Consider the following 22,030-nt stretch of genomic DNA (forward strand, 5'->3'; position numbering starts at 1 on the left):
CGGACTCGCATGTTACATGGCCTAAAATGTCTTGGTGCGTCGTGGTGCGGTGATGGTTGATGCCGAAACGCCGAAACGCCGAAACGCCGAAATTTCTATAAATCATGCGTATTTTTTCTTGAGGAAGGGTACACAATAATCAAGATATCCGGCTACATTAAATCACGCCCAGCGCGATTTATTTTTTGAAAAAGTTGCATAAATTAAAAAAAACTTTATAATTTATAGTAATTCACGAAATAATTCTGGGCCTTCTTCGAGCTAGGCCCTTACGAACTAGGGGGGTTGGTGTACGGCAGTAATGGTGCTGGACTCGAGTCATCGTAACACTGCGTCGTATTATATTTGAATTCGAAATACTGGGTGCTCGCTTGGCTATGAAATCTCATTTAATTTTGGGTTTCCGTGTAATGCGCGAGTTGAATTATTGCAGATAGTCTTCAGTATGAAAATACTCATAGCGAAGATGCAGGATTTCTACTATAGACGATAAATTAAATGAATTCAGGAATAGTATGCTTGAAGGAGGATGGTCAATTTAAAATAAGGAATCCAATCAACCGTGAACTATGGATTAAAGTAGATATATCACCCAGTTGAAGAGAACCGAGTTAGATCATTCGATGGAGCATGATGCTAATTTTTATGTGGATAATACCCTTATCACGCGTTGTCACGTCGGCGCAAAACATGACATATAGCTGCAATAAATAACGATACATGCTAACTATATGTGTGCGCAGTGAGTCCATGCGGCACTGAATGGCTATTATACCCGAATGCGCAAGCTATTTGTCAAGGCTGATGCGACTTTACGGCCGAGCCATCGTATTATTGCATTGTAATGTGATGTAATATCGTACGACTATATGAACTGAAACTTCATGTTGTCTGCAACTGCCGGGGTTATTTATTTACTCAATAGAGACAAAGAAATACTTCCCGCGATACCTGCACGGTGCGAGGGTAATTTATTTATAATAGCGAACTGGTAATCTCACATCACACGAAGGATATTACTTTTGAAGAAAAGGTATTGCTCAGAAGGAAAGGATATGCGATGTCCAATTTGCTACGATTATCTCAAGGACCCGAGAACATTACCATGTTGGCACGTTGCTTGCCTAGGATGCATTCGAGAATTGAAAAGAGTTGGCAAAGAAAGGTATGACAACGAGCTCGATTGTGATCTCAAAAATCTATAGGATTATACTGGTATTCACGAAATTTATTGGGAGTTGCTCCCTTCATAAACGAAGCCTATTTTAGAGAGAGGTATAGTTCTTACTGATCTAACATATGAAAATCGTGTAATTCGCGAATTCGTTCTATCCTGTTCATAAAATTTATCAAGTTTACCCATTTACGTTGCCTGAGGGTTGGCTATTCTGAAAAAAAATTGTAAGATAATCAAGTATGAGCTCCGTCGACACGGTAATCAGCCTAATGTTTGTGTGGAAAGTGGGTAACTGGGTATGTTTACCAGCTTTTCACCACGCGGAGGGTGTAAGTCAGAACATCTGCACTTTCAGGTATCAAGTTTTGCTTTCACACTCATTGCAATGATATGTACCTCCATATTTCGAGTTCTGTGGGCGGCAAAACTATAGATAACGAACCTACGGCCGGGGTTCGTTATCTGTAGTAAATCGAAAGCAAAACCCACGCCACCTCTGAGCATAGGTCTGTATAAGAATTGGTGTGTTTGACTCATCATTCTAATCAATCTAACGGGCGCGAGAGCAAGATTTTTCACCCGAAAGGCAGTTTACCTGATATGCACCCTGCGCTATGGCGAAAACGGACGGAATACACTCATTTACAGTGGACAAGTAATTCCTTTTCATCAAGTGTATATGTCTATGTATAACGTACCTTCAATTAAGGATACACAATTCATCAATTCACTGCACACGAATTCCTGATTCTACTTGCAGGGTGCTATCTTGTCATATATGCCGGAGATCGTGCGTACTCGAAAACATTGATTCCCTGCCTACTCCTTCCGTGTGCAAATTGTGTGACAACTTCGTCATGAACCCTCGAAAGCTTCTCTGTTGTGCTCGCCTGGCGTGCTCTGATTGTCTGGCAGAGTCAAGCATTAACGGGTTTGTGACGTTTACGCTGTTCACGTTTGGATATAAACTCTACTTTAGGGGCTGTATTGACGGTGTACGCCAGGGGTCACCTACGCGGCCCGTCAGCCACCAGGTTATCTTTATCTGCCTGCACAGTGCACACTGACATGAGATTTCGGAAGAATGCTAAGTAAAGCATTTTGAAATGCTGAAATTGATTTCAGTTACAAAATATTGTTGCTGTTTCAAAATAAGCTATTCGCTTGTGACCGGCATCATTATTCCTCACCAGCTGAAACGGCTTCAGTGATGCCAGCGTCATTAGATCGAGGTAGAATCAGCTGATATGAATAGATATATTGCCTCACGTTCAATCGCCCATAGACACTGCCAAGACCGAGACGCTTAGAAAACGGTTTAGTGCTTCCCCCCAAGATCAAGCTTTAGGAGGAGCAGAGGTGGTCAGTAGCGAATTACTTCTGCTTTTTGAAGTACTTGAAGTAGATTTGGCCTACTCACACTACGCTTTAAGTATTTCTGATTTTAGACTAATTCTATTTCTACTTGACAGTGTTCAGTTTTGTAGGCAGAAATAAGCGTATAATACCTACTTACTCAATTACTTGTGAACCACGCTCCTACTTCTACTTGAGTAGAAATTATTGCGTTACTTCTACTTCTACTTGAGTAGCGACGGTGATTACATTGACCACCTTTGAGGAGGAGACAGTATTTCAGCTAGTAACGTGTATCGCTAGCCCCAATATCGATTCTTTAATCGCTGAAAAGGTATCGTGCACAACTCATGGTTCAAAATATCAAAATGAGTTTGATAATCATGATATTTCTTGTCCCATTTGTAGCCTAATTCTTTTTAAATGTCACTTATTTTGCGGTAACTACGCTAATCGCTCATGTTATAGAGCACAACGTTGTACTGACGTAAAGTTCTTAAAACGTGGTTAATGCTTGCTCAACTGTGTGGCCTATTTTGTCTCGATGTTGCCTTCTAGCGGCCCGCGGCCTCTATACGAAACTTGAAAAGTGGCCTGGGACCGTTTGGAGTTGGCGACACCTGGACTGTACGCAATGAAAATGTTGATTTGACTCTCCTTGCTATTGTTGCAGATCAATTGTTTGTACTAGTAATATTGCTCAGTTAGTGGATGAACTTCCTGCTGCACGCATCTGTCCGTTATGTTTCATCCAGCACAACGAGAAAGCGCAAGTTTGTGGTCACTTTACTTGCCTCAAATGCAGCTCAAACAGCAGGTATGAATCGGGTATTTCCATGCTTTCTAGCGAGACCATGTGTAAAGTTAAATAATAACGCCTCTGTGCATTAAGATTATGCAATTATTTGAAAAGCCTCTCATATTTCTCATACTCATATTTACTTAGCAAATATACTTCAAAACGTAATTCGCAAGGAGAATTTCACAATTCTTACCTGCACAGATATACAAATATATATACAGTTACAGTATACAAAATTACAAGTGGCATAGCCCAAGTCTATCGGGGAGTCAACGTGAATGTAAAATAAAAACAAAGCTGAACTCGACAGAACTGTGTGAAGTGTACACTGTGCATGAACGACGTGCCACAAGTCGGCAGTTACAGAATAAAAAGGAAGAATATCGGCCTGGTCTAGTGTAAATGACCACACCATAGTAGTCGACAAGCTCGACTCGGATTTGAGATTTCGTATCTTTGTGCCATCAAAAGGAGTTGAAATAATTACGGGGTCAACAGTACTATAGTGCTGTGCTATACCCAGAGGTGGTCAGTAACGAAGTACTTCTAGTTTTTGAAGTACTTGAAGTAGATTTTGCCTACTCAAACTACTTTTTAAGTAGTTATGATTTTAGACTACTTCTACTTCTACTTGACAGTTTTCAGTTTTGCAGGCAAGAATACGCGTAGAATACCTACTTACTTACTTGTGAACCAACCCTCCTACTTCTACTTGAGTAGAAATTCCGGCGTTACTTCTACTTCTACTTGAGTAGCGACGGTGACTACTTTGACCACCTCTGGGTATACCACAAGAACACCTGAATCCAAAATTGAGGGCAGATTTGAGGATGGGACACAAAATGATTTTAAAATATAATTATGCACCTCACACCACCATCAAACAGTATCATATATTCGACGCCATTCATGCAAATTGAATTTGATTTGTGCGGTCATCGCGCCATTTACTATCATAGTATGTATTCACTTTCAATGAAATCGCCAGCAAAATCATGTATATACTGGATTCTGTGGTATAGCTTAAACAGTAATGGGCAATTGGTATGGGGAGAATATTTTTTTCTGGCGGACCACATGTGCAGTAGAAAAGACGTCGGCGTGCCGAGATAGTTAAGTGATTGTGTTATAATAGGCAGCGACCCTAGCTCTGTGTGACTAGGTAAAATAGCCTTGCTGCCGCTAGCCTGCGTCCGTATCAGCAGATTGCATAGGCCTACTATGTATTTCACTGCAGAATCACGACTCAAAATTATATTCCGTAAACACGGAGACCTGCTCGGTGCTCACCATACACTAAAAAGACCGGTTCACTGTTGACTTCAGTAAACAAATATTAAGCACTTCAAATAATGTTGAAAGGTCGTACTTCAGCCGCATCTTTCATTGCTTGACATAACATCGTTTGTGAGAGAGTATGGCCGCTAATCACGCGCACTGATTGCATTACTTTACGAATTAGGATTTGTGAACTTATGACGTAACAGTTTATAGCACAGATCTGACAACAAACAAGTGAGTTGTAACATAAATTGCTACGGCATACTTTGCTACATTGGCTTTATTTTGGACCTGGATTACTCATACTCATAAGTCATAACCACGGTGCATAAATAAACCAGACTTCAGAGTAAACGCAATTTCAGTTCAGTTTATACAGCCTATAGTCTTACCACGCATTACCATTAAAAATAGATTTTACAATCTAAATTCAGAGGAACTTTTCGCGGGCCACCCAGAATCGCGTCGCGGGCCGCATTTGTCACATATATGGCTGCCCACTGATCAGTATCACATATTAAAATTATGATATCACTGAACCTCTTTTCCAGAAAATGCCGGGTATGTGAGCAAATCAGTCATGCATTTCTCGGCCCATTCACCAATGTAGGGAGCAGTGAAGTAAATCGACCTCGATTACCAGGCTCCCAACAGGACCTTGAGCAGTTCCAAGCAGCACTCGAGTTATTAGGTTTATTACAGAGATTACAAAGTCACGATCAGAGAAGATACATGCTGCAACAACTGACGCAGCAAGATCTGAAGGTTCGGTAGCGTACAGACCTATTTCTGGATACATCGCATCATCAATTAAAAAATGTTCAGATAATCTTAAGAAACGGACTGAAGATAATATGTCTCTGGATTGCATTGCTGGCCACATTGCTACAACACGGACTTAGCTATCATATTTGGTTCGTCGCAATTATCATGATGACGCTACTCCACTTCGATTGGAATATGTGCTTGGGAACTTGCATCCTAACACACACTGTTTCATTTTTCGCAAGCCTATATTATTTTAAAAACGCACTACTTTTCGGTGTATCTTTCTCATTATCTGATTGGGTCATCCCCCCGGCGAGAACTTGGATGAGGTTATGTTTTATAGCTATCCTAATATTCTTCGTCGACGGTCAATGTGAACCTGTATTTTTGCATAGGATGATTTTGGAATTAGTTACACCAATGATATTCTTGATGTCAAAAAAGGCAGGAAACAATTTCCAGTTTTCGGAAGATTTTATGACATTATGAAGGTTGGTATTTTCACAACTGTCCTAAGAGAACTGTTGCATAGGGTTACCATAATTTGGAAATCTGAAAAGAGGACACCTTGTCAAAATTTTCAGACTTACAATACTGGAGTAAAATCAGGAAAAATGGTGAATTTTTCCCGACTCTGTGGTTGGTTGACTAAATCGACTCAGTCGAATTTTAACCTTTATTTGACCAAAATTTTCAAAAAAGAGGACAAATTCTCAAAAAAGAGGACATTTGGGCGTCCTCCAAGGACACTTTCAAAAAATTCATAAAATAGGACCAATTCTCCTAAAAGAGGACGTATGGTAACCCTACTGTTGCTAATGCTATCCACAAATGTGTGTCTTTTGGGTACGTTATGAGTAAATTTGTGCATATTTGTAATAGAAAATCCAAAATCCAATGCTCCAATCCGCTATATTCTCAAATCCCGGCTAATTTGAATTAATAACTAAATCCCATTACTGCAAGAAAAACAATACAGCTTCATCAAGTGTATAGAGTCAAGTGTACCTATTCGATGCGGGTGTGATCCAACTAGTTTACCCTCAAGGACGTATCGATCATTCCTATCTAATACCGAATACTGTGCATGCATATTTTCTGTACCCCCATCATTGCCGTCTGTTGTTATGTATTTTGATTGGATGAAAATAAAGACTCTCTCTCCCTCTATAATGGCTATGAAGCTACGAGGGGTATACATCTCCACGAGGGTACTATCGAGCTGCATCACTCAACCGTTTCTTGTTTTACATCAACTACTCAATACTTCTTGTTAACAAATTTGACACAACTATAGGGGTAATACAACTATATTCTATAATATCATCCGTAGTTTATGCGAGCAGTTCTCAACTTATCATACCGTCACCTACCTGCAGTCACCTACCTGTACGTACTCTGTAAATAGCACCTGGGCAATATTCATAATTATAGGCTAATGTTTTCTGAAACAAGTATGTTTTCATTACTATTTTGTATGTTGATATGCCGATATATATATATAAATCAATCAATCACTTATTTCAATGTGTAGTTTGATGATGATGGATTATCATCAGCAATCCGTAAGTTTCGGAAACGTTATTATTCAGTGTTGGTGTCTTTGGTAAATTTTGAACCGAAAAGTCATTCCTATTGCATGGCGGACTAATGGATTTGTCCACGCATGCATTGTAATACATTCATTCCAATTAGTCAGTTTGTATCAGAAAAACGTTGTCGAATCATTCCCGTGCGTGCCTGCAACCTGCATGCGTGATTACTATCACTTACGTATATATAGTTGCATTTAAAACCAAAATTAATTAATAGTGTCAAAGTAGTGAAGAAAGCTACTCAAGTAGAAGTAGAAGTAGCGAAGAAAAAATCTACTCAAGTACAAGTAGAAGTACTTCTTTCATAAGCAACCTAAAACTACTTGAAGTAGAATTGACTGACTTTAGATCTACTCAAGTAAGTAAGTAAGTAAGTAGTAGTTGTGAAAACGATCGTAATTCGTTTACATGGATTATCAAAAGGTGCAAATTGAGCTATGCGAAAGGTGCAGAGCTTCATTCTTATGGATGCATAGATTGCATACCAGGAGGTATCCAATTTTCGAAAACATAAGCATTCGTCCGCATCATGGGATGGAAACGATAGTATTGATATGGAAATGCGATACTATTCCTCTTTTTAACCGAACATCACGTCTTAGAAAATATCATGGTATGGCACCCTCCCCCATGTTATTAGGCCTGTAGTTTAGACGAAGAGCAATACGGAGAAGTTGTATAGGATACGGTGTAAACACTTTGCGCGATAAATAAACATTAATAAAAAATATGGTGGATCATATGTGTAGTTTTATTTCCGAAAATTAAAGGCATTGCCACACTTGCTTTTATACTTCAACCTCTATGTTATCCAAAAAAAGAACTGATAATAATTAGTACTCAAAGTATATGATAGTAGGAATTGTAAGTAAAATATAAATACTACTTCTAAAAGCGGAGCATTCATTTCGTGTCTTTAGTCCAGAAAGTTTCGAAGGTTGGTATGCTAAAACAGCTCTAAAACTAAAAAAAAGTAAGAGTCCACTTTTCCAGATTAGGGCACGCCATGGACTGCTAGATAACGATATGATAAGTAAATGCCAGATTGCGTAACATCACTTTCAGACGTTACGATTAGGGCTGGGCAAAATCGAGTACCTGAGTGATTCGATTCTGAATCACGCAATATACTTCGAGTCGAGTCGAGTAATCGAGTATCACCCATTCTGACGTCATAACGGAATGTAACACGTCAAAGTATAAATAGGTACCGTTTGTGCCACCACAAACAATATACCGCCTGTTATCTATCTCATCAATGCTACTTTGGTGTTTTTTCGACCTTACCGATTTCATTCCACTTGGTGATGATGTTGTTGGATCATCATGACTTCGGAAATGTGCTACGTCCAGTAACCTTCGTAGCTTTGTACAATATCTTTTGTATGCTACGATGCCGCCAAGCAAGGTTTCAAGGCTTCAACGGTGAAATCAGTACCTAAACTATAATTCTCGCTGATAATTTAACTTTGAGTGATCAGAAGCGTACAATTTCAGTACTCGAATAAAACGTCTTTTACTACTCGACTCGAATCGTTAGAATTAATACTCGATTCAGATTCGAGTACTCGAATCATTATGCCCAGCCCTAGTTACGATGAAGTGGCGAGATTGCGCAGTGGTATAATCCGCGGCTGTAACACCAATGGATTGTGGGTTCGAATTCGACCGAGGTAGACTTCAGAATTCCTATACCTAAGTGATGGTGGTTTATCTATAGGCTCCTCCCCATCCCCTCATCCGCGTAAGCGGTATCTTACAAAAAGCCTAGAAGTGGGCCGTGCTATAAGTCGGGAGTTATGGAATAAAAATTAATAATATCGACCTGGTATAAATGACCATAGTAGTCGACAAACACCATGAATAATACAAAAAAAACGTTATGATGAGCCATAATATTATATACTGTGATGAAATATTCGACATGGCAACGGGCGACAATGCGGTGTGAACGGAACCATGCCAACCCGCTACCTAAATTATGTTCACGGATACTTTAGTGATATCATACGGGTTACCCCGTACCCACTGCGCGCGAAGCGCGACGAAAATTCTGGGCTTTAAACAAATTTTATGAAAATTAAATGTTGATGCTCCGTGAAAACAGCCCCGAAACTCCTCAGGCTATCTTCCCGTTTGGAGGATTAAACTTCTTCTACTTGAGAAACTGAAAATAGCGAAAAGTAAGTAAGTAGATCACAAAATATTATGAAGTAGAAGTAGAAGTAGCGAAAATCAGAGCTACTTGAGTAAGTACCAGAAGTAGAGGAAAACTACTTGAGTACTTCGAAAAAGTAGAAGTACTTCGTTACTGACCACCTCTGTTAATAACAAACATGATTACAACAAGGCCCTTGTTAAAAACATGTTTTTTTATTAATTTATTTGCTTTTATTCAAGCCATGAGGTCACGAATATTCAAATGTGACGTCATAGTGGAATGATATTGACAATTGAAAATATAGGGTAAATACAGCTCCTTTGACGAAATATCTACGTACTATAGCTGTTGAACCGACTATTTTGAGGTTTCCAACCATTCCATATCGAATACGTCGGTTATATCGGGTGGTAATTGTCTGTAGGCTCATTCAACATGTTTTTGCAAAGTATTTACACAATTATGGCATGATTTTACAACTTAAAAAAACACAAGCAAAACTACATAGGCTATAATCACCGCATCCCGCACGGACTCTGTACGAGCGATTTGCGTTTCTAGTTCCACCATGGTGGGAATAAACATTACTGTGATAACGAAATGATTCAGGGCCAGTTTCAAATAATTACTAACGTGATTTCGGGGAATTGTATATGGGATATCATAAAAATGTAAAAATAAGATTTATTATGGAAGCTGTGCGAGTGTGAGGTGAGTATATAATAGAAATAACTGACATTGCTATGCCGGAACATTGCACCCAGTGATTCAACCAATTCAATCGCCGCCTAAATTTTTGTTCAATAATTTCGGATTAACTGCCGAGGTCGTATATTTTTTAACTGACTCCACCGATTCATGCGCTGCGCTACAGCCGCGATTAGTTACCGTGGAGGAGTATTTACACCGGTAATATTTATTTGATTACAGTTCGTTTTATGTTACTATAACGTCGCTTGGCACAGTGCCATATCGCCACACCAAATACAGCTTCTTCCGAGTTTACAGGATACACTTTTTCGGATTAGGCGGACCTAATATACCCCGAAACTGTCGCAGTTTACTCGTCATTGAGGGGTCACCATATTGTTTATTCCATGTTCTCATAGGTTTTTATAGTAAGTGATTCTAAGCTAAACAAACAATCTAAACACGAGTCAGATATATGGTATATAAACACTTGAATACTGCGATATGACGCAATAAAGCACAAAACAATGAAACCGATTAACCTTGAAAACGTCTAATATTCACCAGAGGATTGAAGATACAGTATATTCAACACTCATCCATGAGAGTACATTAGGGGAGGATAGTATCTGAAGTTAGGTTATAATGGTAGCCGTAACATAATCTTCGATTTAGCGGTAGGCTACAGCTCTGTAGGCCTAGTCAGACCGCTAGGAAGTATCATTCCACTTGGGAACATTTATGAGCGAAGTTTTGTCAGAATTCGTACCGGTACTAGTGATGCTGTGAACCTCTGAAAGGTTCAGGTTCGTGTGAACGCGAACCTTTCTGAAAGGTTCTGTGTGAACGCGAACGTGAACCTCGGGACGTCACGTGACGTCATATAGCTAATTCCAACCCTATCTTTCAATGAGGTGATAGCCTATATTAATGTACATGATACCTAGCGACGACTCGGGCCACATAATGCCACAATGCTGAAGTACATTTTGGCGTTTTAAACGTCGCTAAATGTATCAACTGAGGCAATCAAATGATATAATACTCCCATAAAAGAAATATCATCCTTCGTTTGCCAATAATTTCGAAGAGGAGTTGCCAGGGAATATAAGCTTACGCCTTAACCGTCTTGACCAGACCGCGCGGGCAATGTATTCGGTGTATGAGTATTGCTACATTGATATTGTGCAGAGTGTAAAACAGGTTTTTATACTTGCTACCGATATTAGGCTACCCCAAAAGTTATACAGCTGTAGCCAACACCTCAATCGCACGGATTTGGTTTTAATGATACAGTAAACATATGAAGTGAAGATAGACCCCGTACGCTAGTTAGATTTGTTACATCAAAAAACAATATTAATCTCATTGATTGGTTGAATAAGCATCATTCGCTCTCTACATGTTATGTATGTCGCTCGTGATGTTGTGTGATTGCGGGTTAGCTCACATCAGAGAGTCAGTAAATATTTACAAACGGAAAGTTGGATATTTCGAGCAAAATTTTTGTAACAAAACATGTAAAATCTTTGAGATTGTCAAGGTGTATGCTCGTTTTGAGTTGGTCTTTTATGCTGCCGGCGTCATTTATAGAGTGGCCCGCAGTTGAAATGCAATAAATTCGAACCAAAGATGTCAATATGAAGTGAAAATTGTAATATATGAAAAAGGTTCACATTGCAGAACCTACCAAGGTTCTGTTGTGAACGCGAACCTCTAAATTTCCGAGGCTCACACACAGAACGCGAACGTGAACCTCGCGTTCACACCATCCCTAGTAACTAGTTCGAAATTGACCAGTCACTAAGTATGACTCGATCTGGTCGATATGTGATCCATCCGCAGTGGGTCAGATTTTGATAACAATATTCGCACTTTCCAAGGATTCACACTTGGAATTTTCTAAACGTTTTGACTCAATGAAAAATCGACGATGATATGATCTGACAGTGATTAAGAATCGAAAAATGCCCTGGATTCAATGATCGCCATTTTCACAACGACGCCCTATGTTTCAGATAAGGCATGATCAACGGCTTATTTCAATAATATACCATCTCTAGACCTGTTTTGAGAAATAATCTTAGGTTGAAGAAACCTAACGTATCGGATTGTCACCAAGGAAACCGGACCTTGCTGGCATACGGAGTGTCAATTGTAATGGACTGGTGTCATCATCAGAGAATAAGCTGTTGCAAGCCGAAAGTCAGGTTTACCGCCATCGCTACCCCGTACCGAAAACTTCGGTCTACAACGAAATATATCTTTCTCCTTCTACTATGTTTTGGATTCTGTCTACGTATGCAGATGCCAAGAAGACTACGGTACGCTACTTCTTCTGACTTTACGAAATTGGAATATTTCGAAACGAGGATCGCTCATAAGATTACTTCGAATTCAAGAAGTAACGTCAAACCACTATCAAATCATGCTGCCAATTCACCTTGTTCGAACTACCCCAAGAAACTCTTTGGCAATTTAACAAATACGAATATGAACACAGCCAAATCGTGGTCGGCAATTGAATCGGAAAATCCGAGCATTAACATTGGCGGGCAATATTCTCCACGCCATTGCACGGCTCATTTCAAAGTCGCCATCATCATTCCTCTGCGCAATCGGGATGCTCAGCTGAAAGTGTTTCTTGCGCACATGCATCCGATATGGCAAAGACAAGAAATTGCATACAAAGTGTTCGCAGTCACACAAATCGAAGGTTCGTTATTCAACAGGGCGAAACTATTGAATGTTGGCGTCGCCGAAGCAATAAAAGGTAAGGCTAGTTGGTTGTGGAAGATCACAAAATGGATACAAAAATTCGTAAAAGATCTCGCGACACGTCGAGACTAGATATATAAAATGCCGTCCTGCCTATAGCACCCAGAATTCTGATTCGTGGACTCATATACGAGTCAAAAATAAATTGTAATAATTAAAGTATCGTTTAATGAGAGTCGATTTTTGTTACTAATCAAAATACATACGCCTTCTCACCAAGAGTAATATTTTATCAACGGATAATTCACCATCAATTCTTCATTTCCACTGATGTAGTCAATCAGTCAATCAGTTTTATTAATGTTTTCATCGTTTCAAAACACCACAAAACTGCGATACAATGAAAAAATAGGAAGGTGTCGAAACGACAACCGCAAAACTCTGATAGACAACCGCAAAACTCTCCTAGACAACAGCAAAACTCTGGTGAACAACCGCAAAACTCACCTACACAACCGCAAAACTCTGTTAGTCAACTGCAAAACACTGCTGTATAGTTACCGGCATTTTAATTTCATAACTAATCCATGATATCTCGAAACCATTCAACGACAATATTGTAAAAGATACTCACAATTACCTCAGTATGCCGTGCTTTTGTAGGTTTTGCGAGTTTTGCGAGTTTTGCAAGTTTTGCGGGCTTTGCGAGTTTTGCGGGTTTTACAGTGTCCCAAAATGAGGTGGCATGTGGCGGAAGGCGAGATCGATGTTAGGTCGTGGTCCGGTAATCCTGAAGGCAGACTAGTATTCATTTACAAGAAATTGCTGGTATTTCGACTTGAATGCGGACATGCTCGACGACTGTCGGATAGCCGGCGAGATGCTGTTCCACAATTGGGGTCCGGTATCCTTGATAGAGCAGTGAGCTTGTTCTTCGTTGACACACGTGTGCCGTACCTGTGCGCTTTTGACTCCGAGGTGAAGTAGTCTCGAATTCTAGGTTGCCTGTAACTCAGCATCGCAAAACTTGTACAAACCAAGAAATATAGTGTTAGGACATGTCTGTCAGCTAATGAACGACCCCAACAATCGCCACAACTCGTAACAAAATCATTTTGATCCATAAATACGAAATTTCGTGATGACGTGTAACCGACACCACGCTCCTTGTGACCTCATTGCTGGTATGACGTCATAGTAGGGGGTACTCAACTCTACTAGAAGCTGAATACTCGACTAGATTTTACCAAGCGCTACTAATGCGCAGAAGCAGTCAAAGTAGTCGTCGTTAGTACTCAAGTAGAAGTACAAGTAATGTCGTGAATTTGTACCTAATTACGAGTAGAAGTAGCGACCTTTAAGTAAGTATTCTAGGCCTAGTAAGACTTAAACCTGTGTAGTAGAAGCGGAAATAGACGAAAAACACAATCACTTGAGTAAGTATTAGTGCGTACAAGTATTTTGTTACCTTTTTTTACGAGATCCATTATATTGTAGGGTAGCAAAACATTTATTAAACTCAAAGACCTTTCGGGTGCCTCTTTACAAGAATTATCGGAACACTAAAGAGATTTAAAAAGATATATACAAAAGTACAACCAATAAGGGCATTAGTTTGTCTTCTTTTGTGGCGCAGTTATTTTATTTACATTGTATGTCGCTTCCGTAGTACCGTATATTTCAAAGTGTTGTTGTAGTCATTGTTACATTGAGAATTTCATGGTGTGTAATTTTGATTGTTATGTCGTACTATGCCTTCAGTGGTTCTCAAACTTTTTTAGACACGCTCCCTTTATGATAGTGAAAAATTTCGCGCCCCCCTTATCGTCATATCACAAAATGCGACCAGAATGCTAGCAATCCCAAAGGATAGTTTGATGGCATGGAAGGTTAACACTGTTGGTGATATAATTCTAAAATATGAAATTCGGACTATACACAGAGCGGGAGCGCCAAAATTCATTTCAGTATCAGATGCTTTCACGCTCCCGGAGGGGAGCGCACTCCCAGTTTGAGAACCACTGCCTTATTGAATCTGCCGATAACTCTTGAAAAGAGTCAACCGAAAAGTCTTCGAGCTTTATAAATGTTTTGCTACAATGGATGCTGTAACAAAAGCTATATTAAAGTTCTGAGTTGGCAAAACTACTAAAGTACTTCGAAAAACTCTAAGTATTCGTTACTGACCAGTTTCTACCTCTACTCGCGAGCATCACATTCACAACGCTACATCAGCACGCTATGTGCACCATTACCTCCGCCCGCACATCCCTGTCGCTTGTTGCAGATGACAATTACGATTGCTACGTGCTGCACGACGTTGATTTGATGCTTGAAAACGACAAATGTCTCTATTGGTGTCACGATCGCAATCCGAGGCATCTGGCGGTGCACGTTGATCGTTTCTCGTACAAGCGGCTCGATTACAAAGCGCTGTGCTATCAGTATCAGGGTGAGTCCTAGGACGGTTTGCCTTTTTGTAATTATCTTAATCCATATATTTCTATCTATCCATATCGTGCGATGTAGGCTATCTAAGAGGAAAGCGGTGTAGTGGTTAGGTCTGATTAGTGATCCTTCACCCCACCTTTTCCTCACATTCGGCCAGAAAGTTAGTGATCCTTCACCCCACCTTTTCCTCACATTCGGCCAGAGGTGGTTGAAAATTCACATACTATTAGCAGCTGATTGGAGATGGCGATTCTTTTGAAAGGGAAAGATTGTGCGAGTTCGCGACTAGCTCAAAATGGCTAATGACTTGGAGGTTATTTCTTAACCTAAAAAATCGGAAGATTAGCACTTGTGAAATTTAACATTGAAAAACTCCGGTCCTACAAAAAATTCCACTCGTTTTAGGTATGTTGAACATCACGACCTGTCAATTATTTGTTTCATTTGATGGTCTACATCAGAGGTCTCAAACACGCGGCCCGCCAGGCCATTTTGTGCGGCCCGCGACAACATTTTAGATTTTTATTAATTTTACAATATATAAGTGTCACATATATCTTTTCAGGTTATAATGTGAAAATTCCCTCTTAAATTTCTCCGAAAGCCTGAAACTATTCATCAAACTTCAGTATCACATCAATTGCAAACGCTACCATGCAGTGGACGATTCTCTATTTGGCCACATTTCCACATCATGATGACAAAACCTGACCCTTAGACGATTCGTGTGTGATATTTGTGAGTTGGACTTGGACACGACCTTTCTTAGAATTACCCAGACTCGGGCTAACTCGATGGCAAAATGAAAATGACTCGAGTGGACTGAGAGTGACTCGGAATGCCGTGAATTTGTTAGAACCATGAACACAACAAACTAAACGCGCATCAGGGGAATAGTAATAGATCAGAAAGTCGCAGCTTGGTATTTCGCTAACTAAGCTAGTAGTTATGACAACCATTGGCAATCTGTTAAATTTTACATCTTACATCTTTGGTTGCTAAACCATGTTATTAAAACCACTTAAAGGTACCGAGTACCGTAGTGGTACGCTCCAACGATGGGCCGTTCGGCGTTCCGACATCTCAATCCCTAGGACACACTCATTAACATATTTATATTATATTTATATATTTTTTGTTCCTATTTGATGATATTTGGTCATGAGATTAATAGTCTACTTATCAGAAGCATACCCGAATCCCGAATTGGAACTACAATGCTCAACCTAAAAATGTTTTGATATCTGATCAGCCTCTATAATCAATCTGTTCAATTCAAAACATTCATAGTAGCTGAAAAATTATAACCCGATAGCTTTTATGATGGCATCATACATTTATCCGCCCATATGGTGTCTATGTCTTTTAATTAATATATATCAAGTACAAAAATAATTCTATTCAAATAGTTATAAATGCGGTGATTCTTTTCGTGCCAGGCCTACATTGATACAAGAGTAAATCAAATTTTGACGATGTCTGTTTACTGTCAGTCTTCTGGATCGGCTCACTTTCAATAGGACAATTCACTCCCGCCAAATAAGACCTACTTGGAAAGACATAGAATACCCCTATAAATGCTGCGGCCCGCGGCGTCGTCAAAACTAGCAAAATGGCCCGCGAGCACATTTGAGTTTGAGACCTCTGGTCTACATTGTACTAAAATCTACAACAGTAGGCCTATAAAGTAGTCTATATCGTGTAGTAAAATGTCAAATGATAAGTTATCCGGCAGTGCAACCTCTATGACATCAAGGAAATGCAGTTTTATTCATCGGCTACCAAATAGGCCGCGATTGTGACTGGGACAAAGAGATGACTTTACTTATTCTTTTTGACGATCAAACTTCAAAATTTCGCGTTTGTGGTTCCATTGAGTCGACTCTCTGTTTTTGTTGATTTGGTGGGCCACGGCCCACGAGTAAAAAGGTTGATAAACGCTGGTCTTGCTTCTCCGCTAAAACGATGAACTGCATTACATTTCACCGCTCTCTTTTTTATCGCTTTCAGAGCCTTCGACGGTTTATCAAAAACTGCGACAAATACTTCCCAAACCGCTTCGACAGGGGCTTCCGATGTCGCGCTATTTCGGAGGCGTGTCCATGATAAGCACGAGGCAGTTCCAGGCGGTTAACGGGATGTCGAATCTGTACTGGGGGTGGGGCGGGGAAGACGACGACTTGTCTTTCAGGGTGAAAGCAAAGGGTATATGGTTGCGCCGTAATAATTTCGATTCTGATTGGGTTATTATTACCAAATTTGATTTTCGGTTCAAGAGCTCGTTTTGTTTATCAGTCCTGTGGAGTCCGAGTTTCCTTAAATCTACTCTTGGTGTAGGCGGCGTCACTGAGATTCTGTAACAACCCTTGGAGTCGGAGTTGGGGAAGCATACACTGACCCTAGTCGGAGTTTGTCAAAACGCTCTGATTCAACTCATTCAAAATGGAATAATATTTTGCAAAAGTAACCAAAAAGTTTCGCTGCAGCTACAAGAGTTATTGAGTTTTTCGCGTATGCGGGACCTTTACAAACTTAAGGTTTCTCCGCGAGCACATTATTTTCAATTCAAAAGAGAGGTTGATAAAACACAGCTGGCTAGAGTCGGGGTTTGTCGAAATTCCCCGACTCCGACTATACTTTGAAATCGAACCAAATGTTCTCATAATCTTCTTAAAAGTGGCGTTGCAGTTACATCAGTAATAAAGCTTTTCACGTAAGCGGATCTTTACGATGATAAATTCTTTCCACGAGCACAATTTATTCTCGCTTGGAAATATTGATAACTAAAAATGTAACGCGCGTTTTCAGTAGATTTACAGGAATTTAGGAGTCGTAATCGGCATGTTTAAAGTTTCAATATATTGTATTTTCATATTTCAGTTTCAATATACCGACTCCGACTCCTGAGTCTTTAAACGTTCCGACTCCGGTTCCGACTCCGAATATTTTCTTAAGAGAACACCAACTCCAACAGTATTACCAATTTACTTCGGAAATTTTATGCCGCAGTGACGGTTAAATGACTATATCATACAACCATTTATCATATGCAAACATATGATAAACGATGGCATGCAGAATTGTTTCATTGTGGCACAAAATTACTTATTATGCAATTAACATGTGGATAAATGTAGATAAAACAATCGAAGAGTAGCTCTTGTGTATGAGTCAGCAACTAATACAGAGATGAAACTGAATAATTTTCTCAATGCACACTATACTGAGTACACACACTCTCACTACTAGTGAACATTGGTCAGAAACGAAATTTAGGAAGTAGTCAAATAGCATATGTGTATCGACATTATATGCACTTAGTCAAGTATTCAAGGACTAGGACATGCAGTCTTTCTTAATCATTTGTTCGATCCAAGAAGCTGATCTACTCTCCAAATATATTTAGTTTTGCAAAGCGGGAAGCAGCGTTTGGTTATATTTACATCAACTGAACAATTTTACAAAACCGAACGATGTATTTAATCTGCCATTGTATCATAGTATAATTCAAAAGATTAGCCTGCATATTGCAAATAATGTCCAATTTTATCAATATCGGTAATTATAGCAGTGATCGATGGTGTATAAAAATTATATTCTAGTTATTATTAGTAATCTAAGGATAGCTTTGAAAGCAATTGTTTTCATAATAAAGAAGTTTGAGTCGGAATTGGAGTCAGGGTCATTTTCACAAACTCCTACTCCGATTCCAGTCAGTATCCACAGCCCTCGTTTAAAATGTCCAAATTTGGAGTTGGAGTCGGTGGTATAATGTGTACGGACTCCACAGCCCCGATTTCTATTCAAGGATATTCCATTGAAAACCCCTACGGACGAAAGTGCTCGTTTCGAATGATACCGCATGATCACGAAAAGCAGAATGCAGAAAATCCTGCGAGACAAGCGTTGGGTAGTTATAGCGCAGCGCGGATGCATATGGATGGATTTTCGAGTTTGAGGTAATGGATTACGTAAGAAAATTATCATAGATATACAATGATTATGCTGTTCAATCAGTAGTACAAGGTGCTATATGCTCGATGGCCTGCTAAAGGTCTTGACTGTATGCCATGCGTGCGCTTAAACACGCTTTCCAGACTATAGTCTACATACATTTTGAACTCGAATATTTTCGTATGCTCCTTATCAAGACTTATCGGTCATAATTCCAATAAGATAAATATTAGATTCATGCATAATTCCGTATCACGCCGTATAAGCGAAAGCCTATGCGATAAAATGTGCTAAATTAACGGTGTTTCAGGTATAAAGTGATGGGTTTTTCGGAGCATCCGCTCTATACTAACATAACGGTAGATGTCGGCGCCCCGTCGAGAGAAATGCTGGAATTTATGTTGAAATACGAGTCGGAAGAAATAGACTGTTCCAGGAAGATGCCTTGGGAGAATGATTCCACAGGATATTTGACGTGAATATAGTATGTATATTCCGAAGCTATTTCGCACTGCCCTTCAGCTGTTGAGAACAATGGCAATGTCAGCCTGTCGAAACGCCACAATTGCTCATGCAGTCACGCCATAACTATCTTACACTCATTTGCGGGATTCAATTTCATTATTTGATTTCGATATTGTCGGGATCAGGATCGTAAAGGCGGTGAGGATAAAACGGGACACGCTGAGCTAGACTCAGGGGTACGACAGAGGTCAAGACACACACCCGACTTATACAGCAAAAGTAAAACTGATTTGCAGTAGAATGGTCATCATAATGTTTTCGTTTTGTGTGAAAATAAAATCATTAACGTTCTGTTATTTTGATGCTCTTTGTGTAGAGATCATTGACATCAGTAGTATTCTATGGCGATGTTCGGATAAGTAATATAGTAGATTTTTGTTCTTATGACTCGACGAAAATTTGGGGTTCGCCGAAGACTTTCAGAATAGTTTAAGCGTTAGCCAGGTAGGTAAATGTTAAAAACCACTGCTATGCAGCTTTCGACTGTTACATACACTAGTTTTTAATGCGTGGAAGTGGTACTGCGTCAAGTTTATCGCGCTTTTCCAGGCTCTATCGATAGTTATAACTATAGCTGTTGACTGACCATGAAAAAATGGACCGAGGTATGGGAAAGACCGATTTGGATATAGGGATTCTTGCAGGGATATCTAGTTCTAGATATCCCTGGATTCTTGGCAGGAAGTGATCGAATGAAAATCGACGTGTACAAATCCGATCTATAGGGATGGTGATCGTTATGCACTGTTTACAGATGTTGTATCGTCTAGCTAGGGCAGTGGTTCCCAACCGTGGGGGAATTCCCTCATTGAGAGAATTTTTAATTTTTTAGGGGGGAATCTGGCTTTAGAATTGTATCAGAAGATACACTGGGTTCACAAGTTTTTAGATTTTTGTGGTAGAACTGTTAATTATGAAACTACTTCCTTGCAATCGCATGTTTCTTTGGCGGATTTTAGCTAGGTGTATGTTTAAATGCGGTACGTAGATATTACACCCCCAATAAAGTGGGGCTCGCGAGACGATTTCATCGGGCCCGTGACAGACTCCCGACCAAATTGCTACTAAGTAGGAAAAAGTCAAGCCGAATTCAGCACAAAGCCTCTGATGAAAATGTTTACCATTTTAAGTCAGCATATGAGCTAACCGCTAGTGAAAAACATAGCAAATTCATCGATTCAACTCAAGGTCATAGGAAGCGAACTTCGTGATTTAATTATCGTCAGCGGCTGCTCGACCGGTAAAAATCAGGTCCAATTTAGCTGTACTTTATCAAAGTGTAGCGCGGTCCGCATTAGACATAGTTCGGATATATCTGAATATGTTTGGCCATATATTGCTTCGTCAACAAATGGTTGTACGTCGAAAAGCACCTGTTTTTAGTCAAAGACAGCTATTTTATAGGGAGGAATTTTAGCTCAAATATCGGCCAAGGGGTCCACGAGACGAAAAAGGTTGGGAACCACCGAGCTAGGTATTACTGGTGGACCTGCTAACTTGTGCGGATGTGGAAAGAGGGCTGTCGTGTCATTGGTGCAACAGTGCACCGTGCACAGGTAATGAAGTAATGGATCGAGAAAAAGGATGCCAATTGCCATCACTAATCTTCATACAATATGAGCTCATTGTAGCGGTTATCTCGTATAGGGGTCTAACACCTCCATCACATAGCCTAGCCTACATACTCTACAGCCGAGATCGGGAACCTGTATGACTCGCGAGCCATATATGGCACTTTTGATGATATGACATTGCTCTCTGATAATAATTTGTAAATTAGGCATCAAAATCCCTGTAACTTCTTTGTAAATTTTCATAAAGCTCATGATCATCAGTCTATGTGAGGTCAAGACAGTGTCTTATCCAGGATGTTTTGGACGATCGAGATCAAAATATTGCCCGCTGATATAACTGCTCATAGTATATAATTAGGGTTGCACTTGAAACAAAAATCAATTTAAAACAAACAATAGTAGTTGAAAACGGGTGAATATGACTCCTTCGACGAAAAGGGCTTCCGATTAATTTCATAAACAGACCACAAATATCTTTAACAAGGACTACATCATTATCCAAAATTTTTACGGTCGGCGGTCATCATCATCAGAACACCCATTCCGTACCAATGATCGATATCTACTTGCTATAACTGTTGAACGACGACGATTTCGAGGGTTCCAGACACTCCACATTGTATACGCTGACAATATTTGGCACGAATCGTCCGTAGGCTCATACTATGTTATTCGAAAGTTTTTAACCAATCATGGCATATTTATCCAACGTTTGAAAAAAGACACAATTTTGTTTTTCAAAAGAAAGGCATTTGCTTAAAACACTGTTTGAAGTCAATCTGTTTACTAGCCTTGTAGCCTACAATGTAATGCTTTTTTTTTATAATTGACATAGCCAAAATATTGTTGTTGTCACCGGACCAATCTAATCCGCTCAGTTCGATACGAAGTTTGTATATAGAGACAAAACAAAGTTGTCGTCGCGCCCTCCCTCAGGAATTCTCCACTCCCGACATCGTACGCCTCGAAATCTTGGAT

At 39.8% G+C, this 22,030-nt stretch overlaps 1 protein-coding gene and 1 long non-coding RNA gene across 2 annotated transcripts; both read left to right on the plus strand.

Annotated features, from left to right (window-relative positions):
• The first annotated feature begins 3,175 nt into the window (after positions 1 to 3,175).
• On the plus strand, positions 3,176 to 6,557 carry LOC145443672 (uncharacterized). The gene is made up of 3 exons (XR_013916508.1): positions 3,176 to 3,350; positions 5,168 to 5,381; positions 5,442 to 6,557. It is a non-coding gene; the product is annotated as an uncharacterized LOC145443672 (long non-coding RNA).
• Positions 6,558 to 11,849: 5,292 nt separating this feature from the next.
• On the plus strand, positions 11,850 to 19,648 carry LOC145443824 (beta-1,4-galactosyltransferase 2-like). The gene is made up of 5 exons (XM_080321787.1): positions 11,850 to 12,603; positions 14,836 to 15,000; positions 17,010 to 17,204; positions 18,808 to 18,958; positions 19,264 to 19,648. Exons 1-5 carry the CDS (start codon positions 11,991 to 11,993, stop codon positions 19,430 to 19,432), a joined length of 1,293 nt encoding a protein of 430 aa, XP_080177913.1. The 5' UTR covers positions 11,850 to 11,990; the 3' UTR covers positions 19,433 to 19,648.
• The last annotated feature ends 2,382 nt before the right edge of the window (positions 19,649 to 22,030 follow it).

The sequence above is a fragment of the Botryllus schlosseri genome, chromosome 7 (assembly GCF_051294905.1).
Source record: "Botryllus schlosseri isolate E-star chromosome 7, Bs_hap1, whole genome shotgun sequence".
Taxonomy (NCBI): Eukaryota; Metazoa; Chordata; class Ascidiacea; order Stolidobranchia; family Styelidae; genus Botryllus; species Botryllus schlosseri.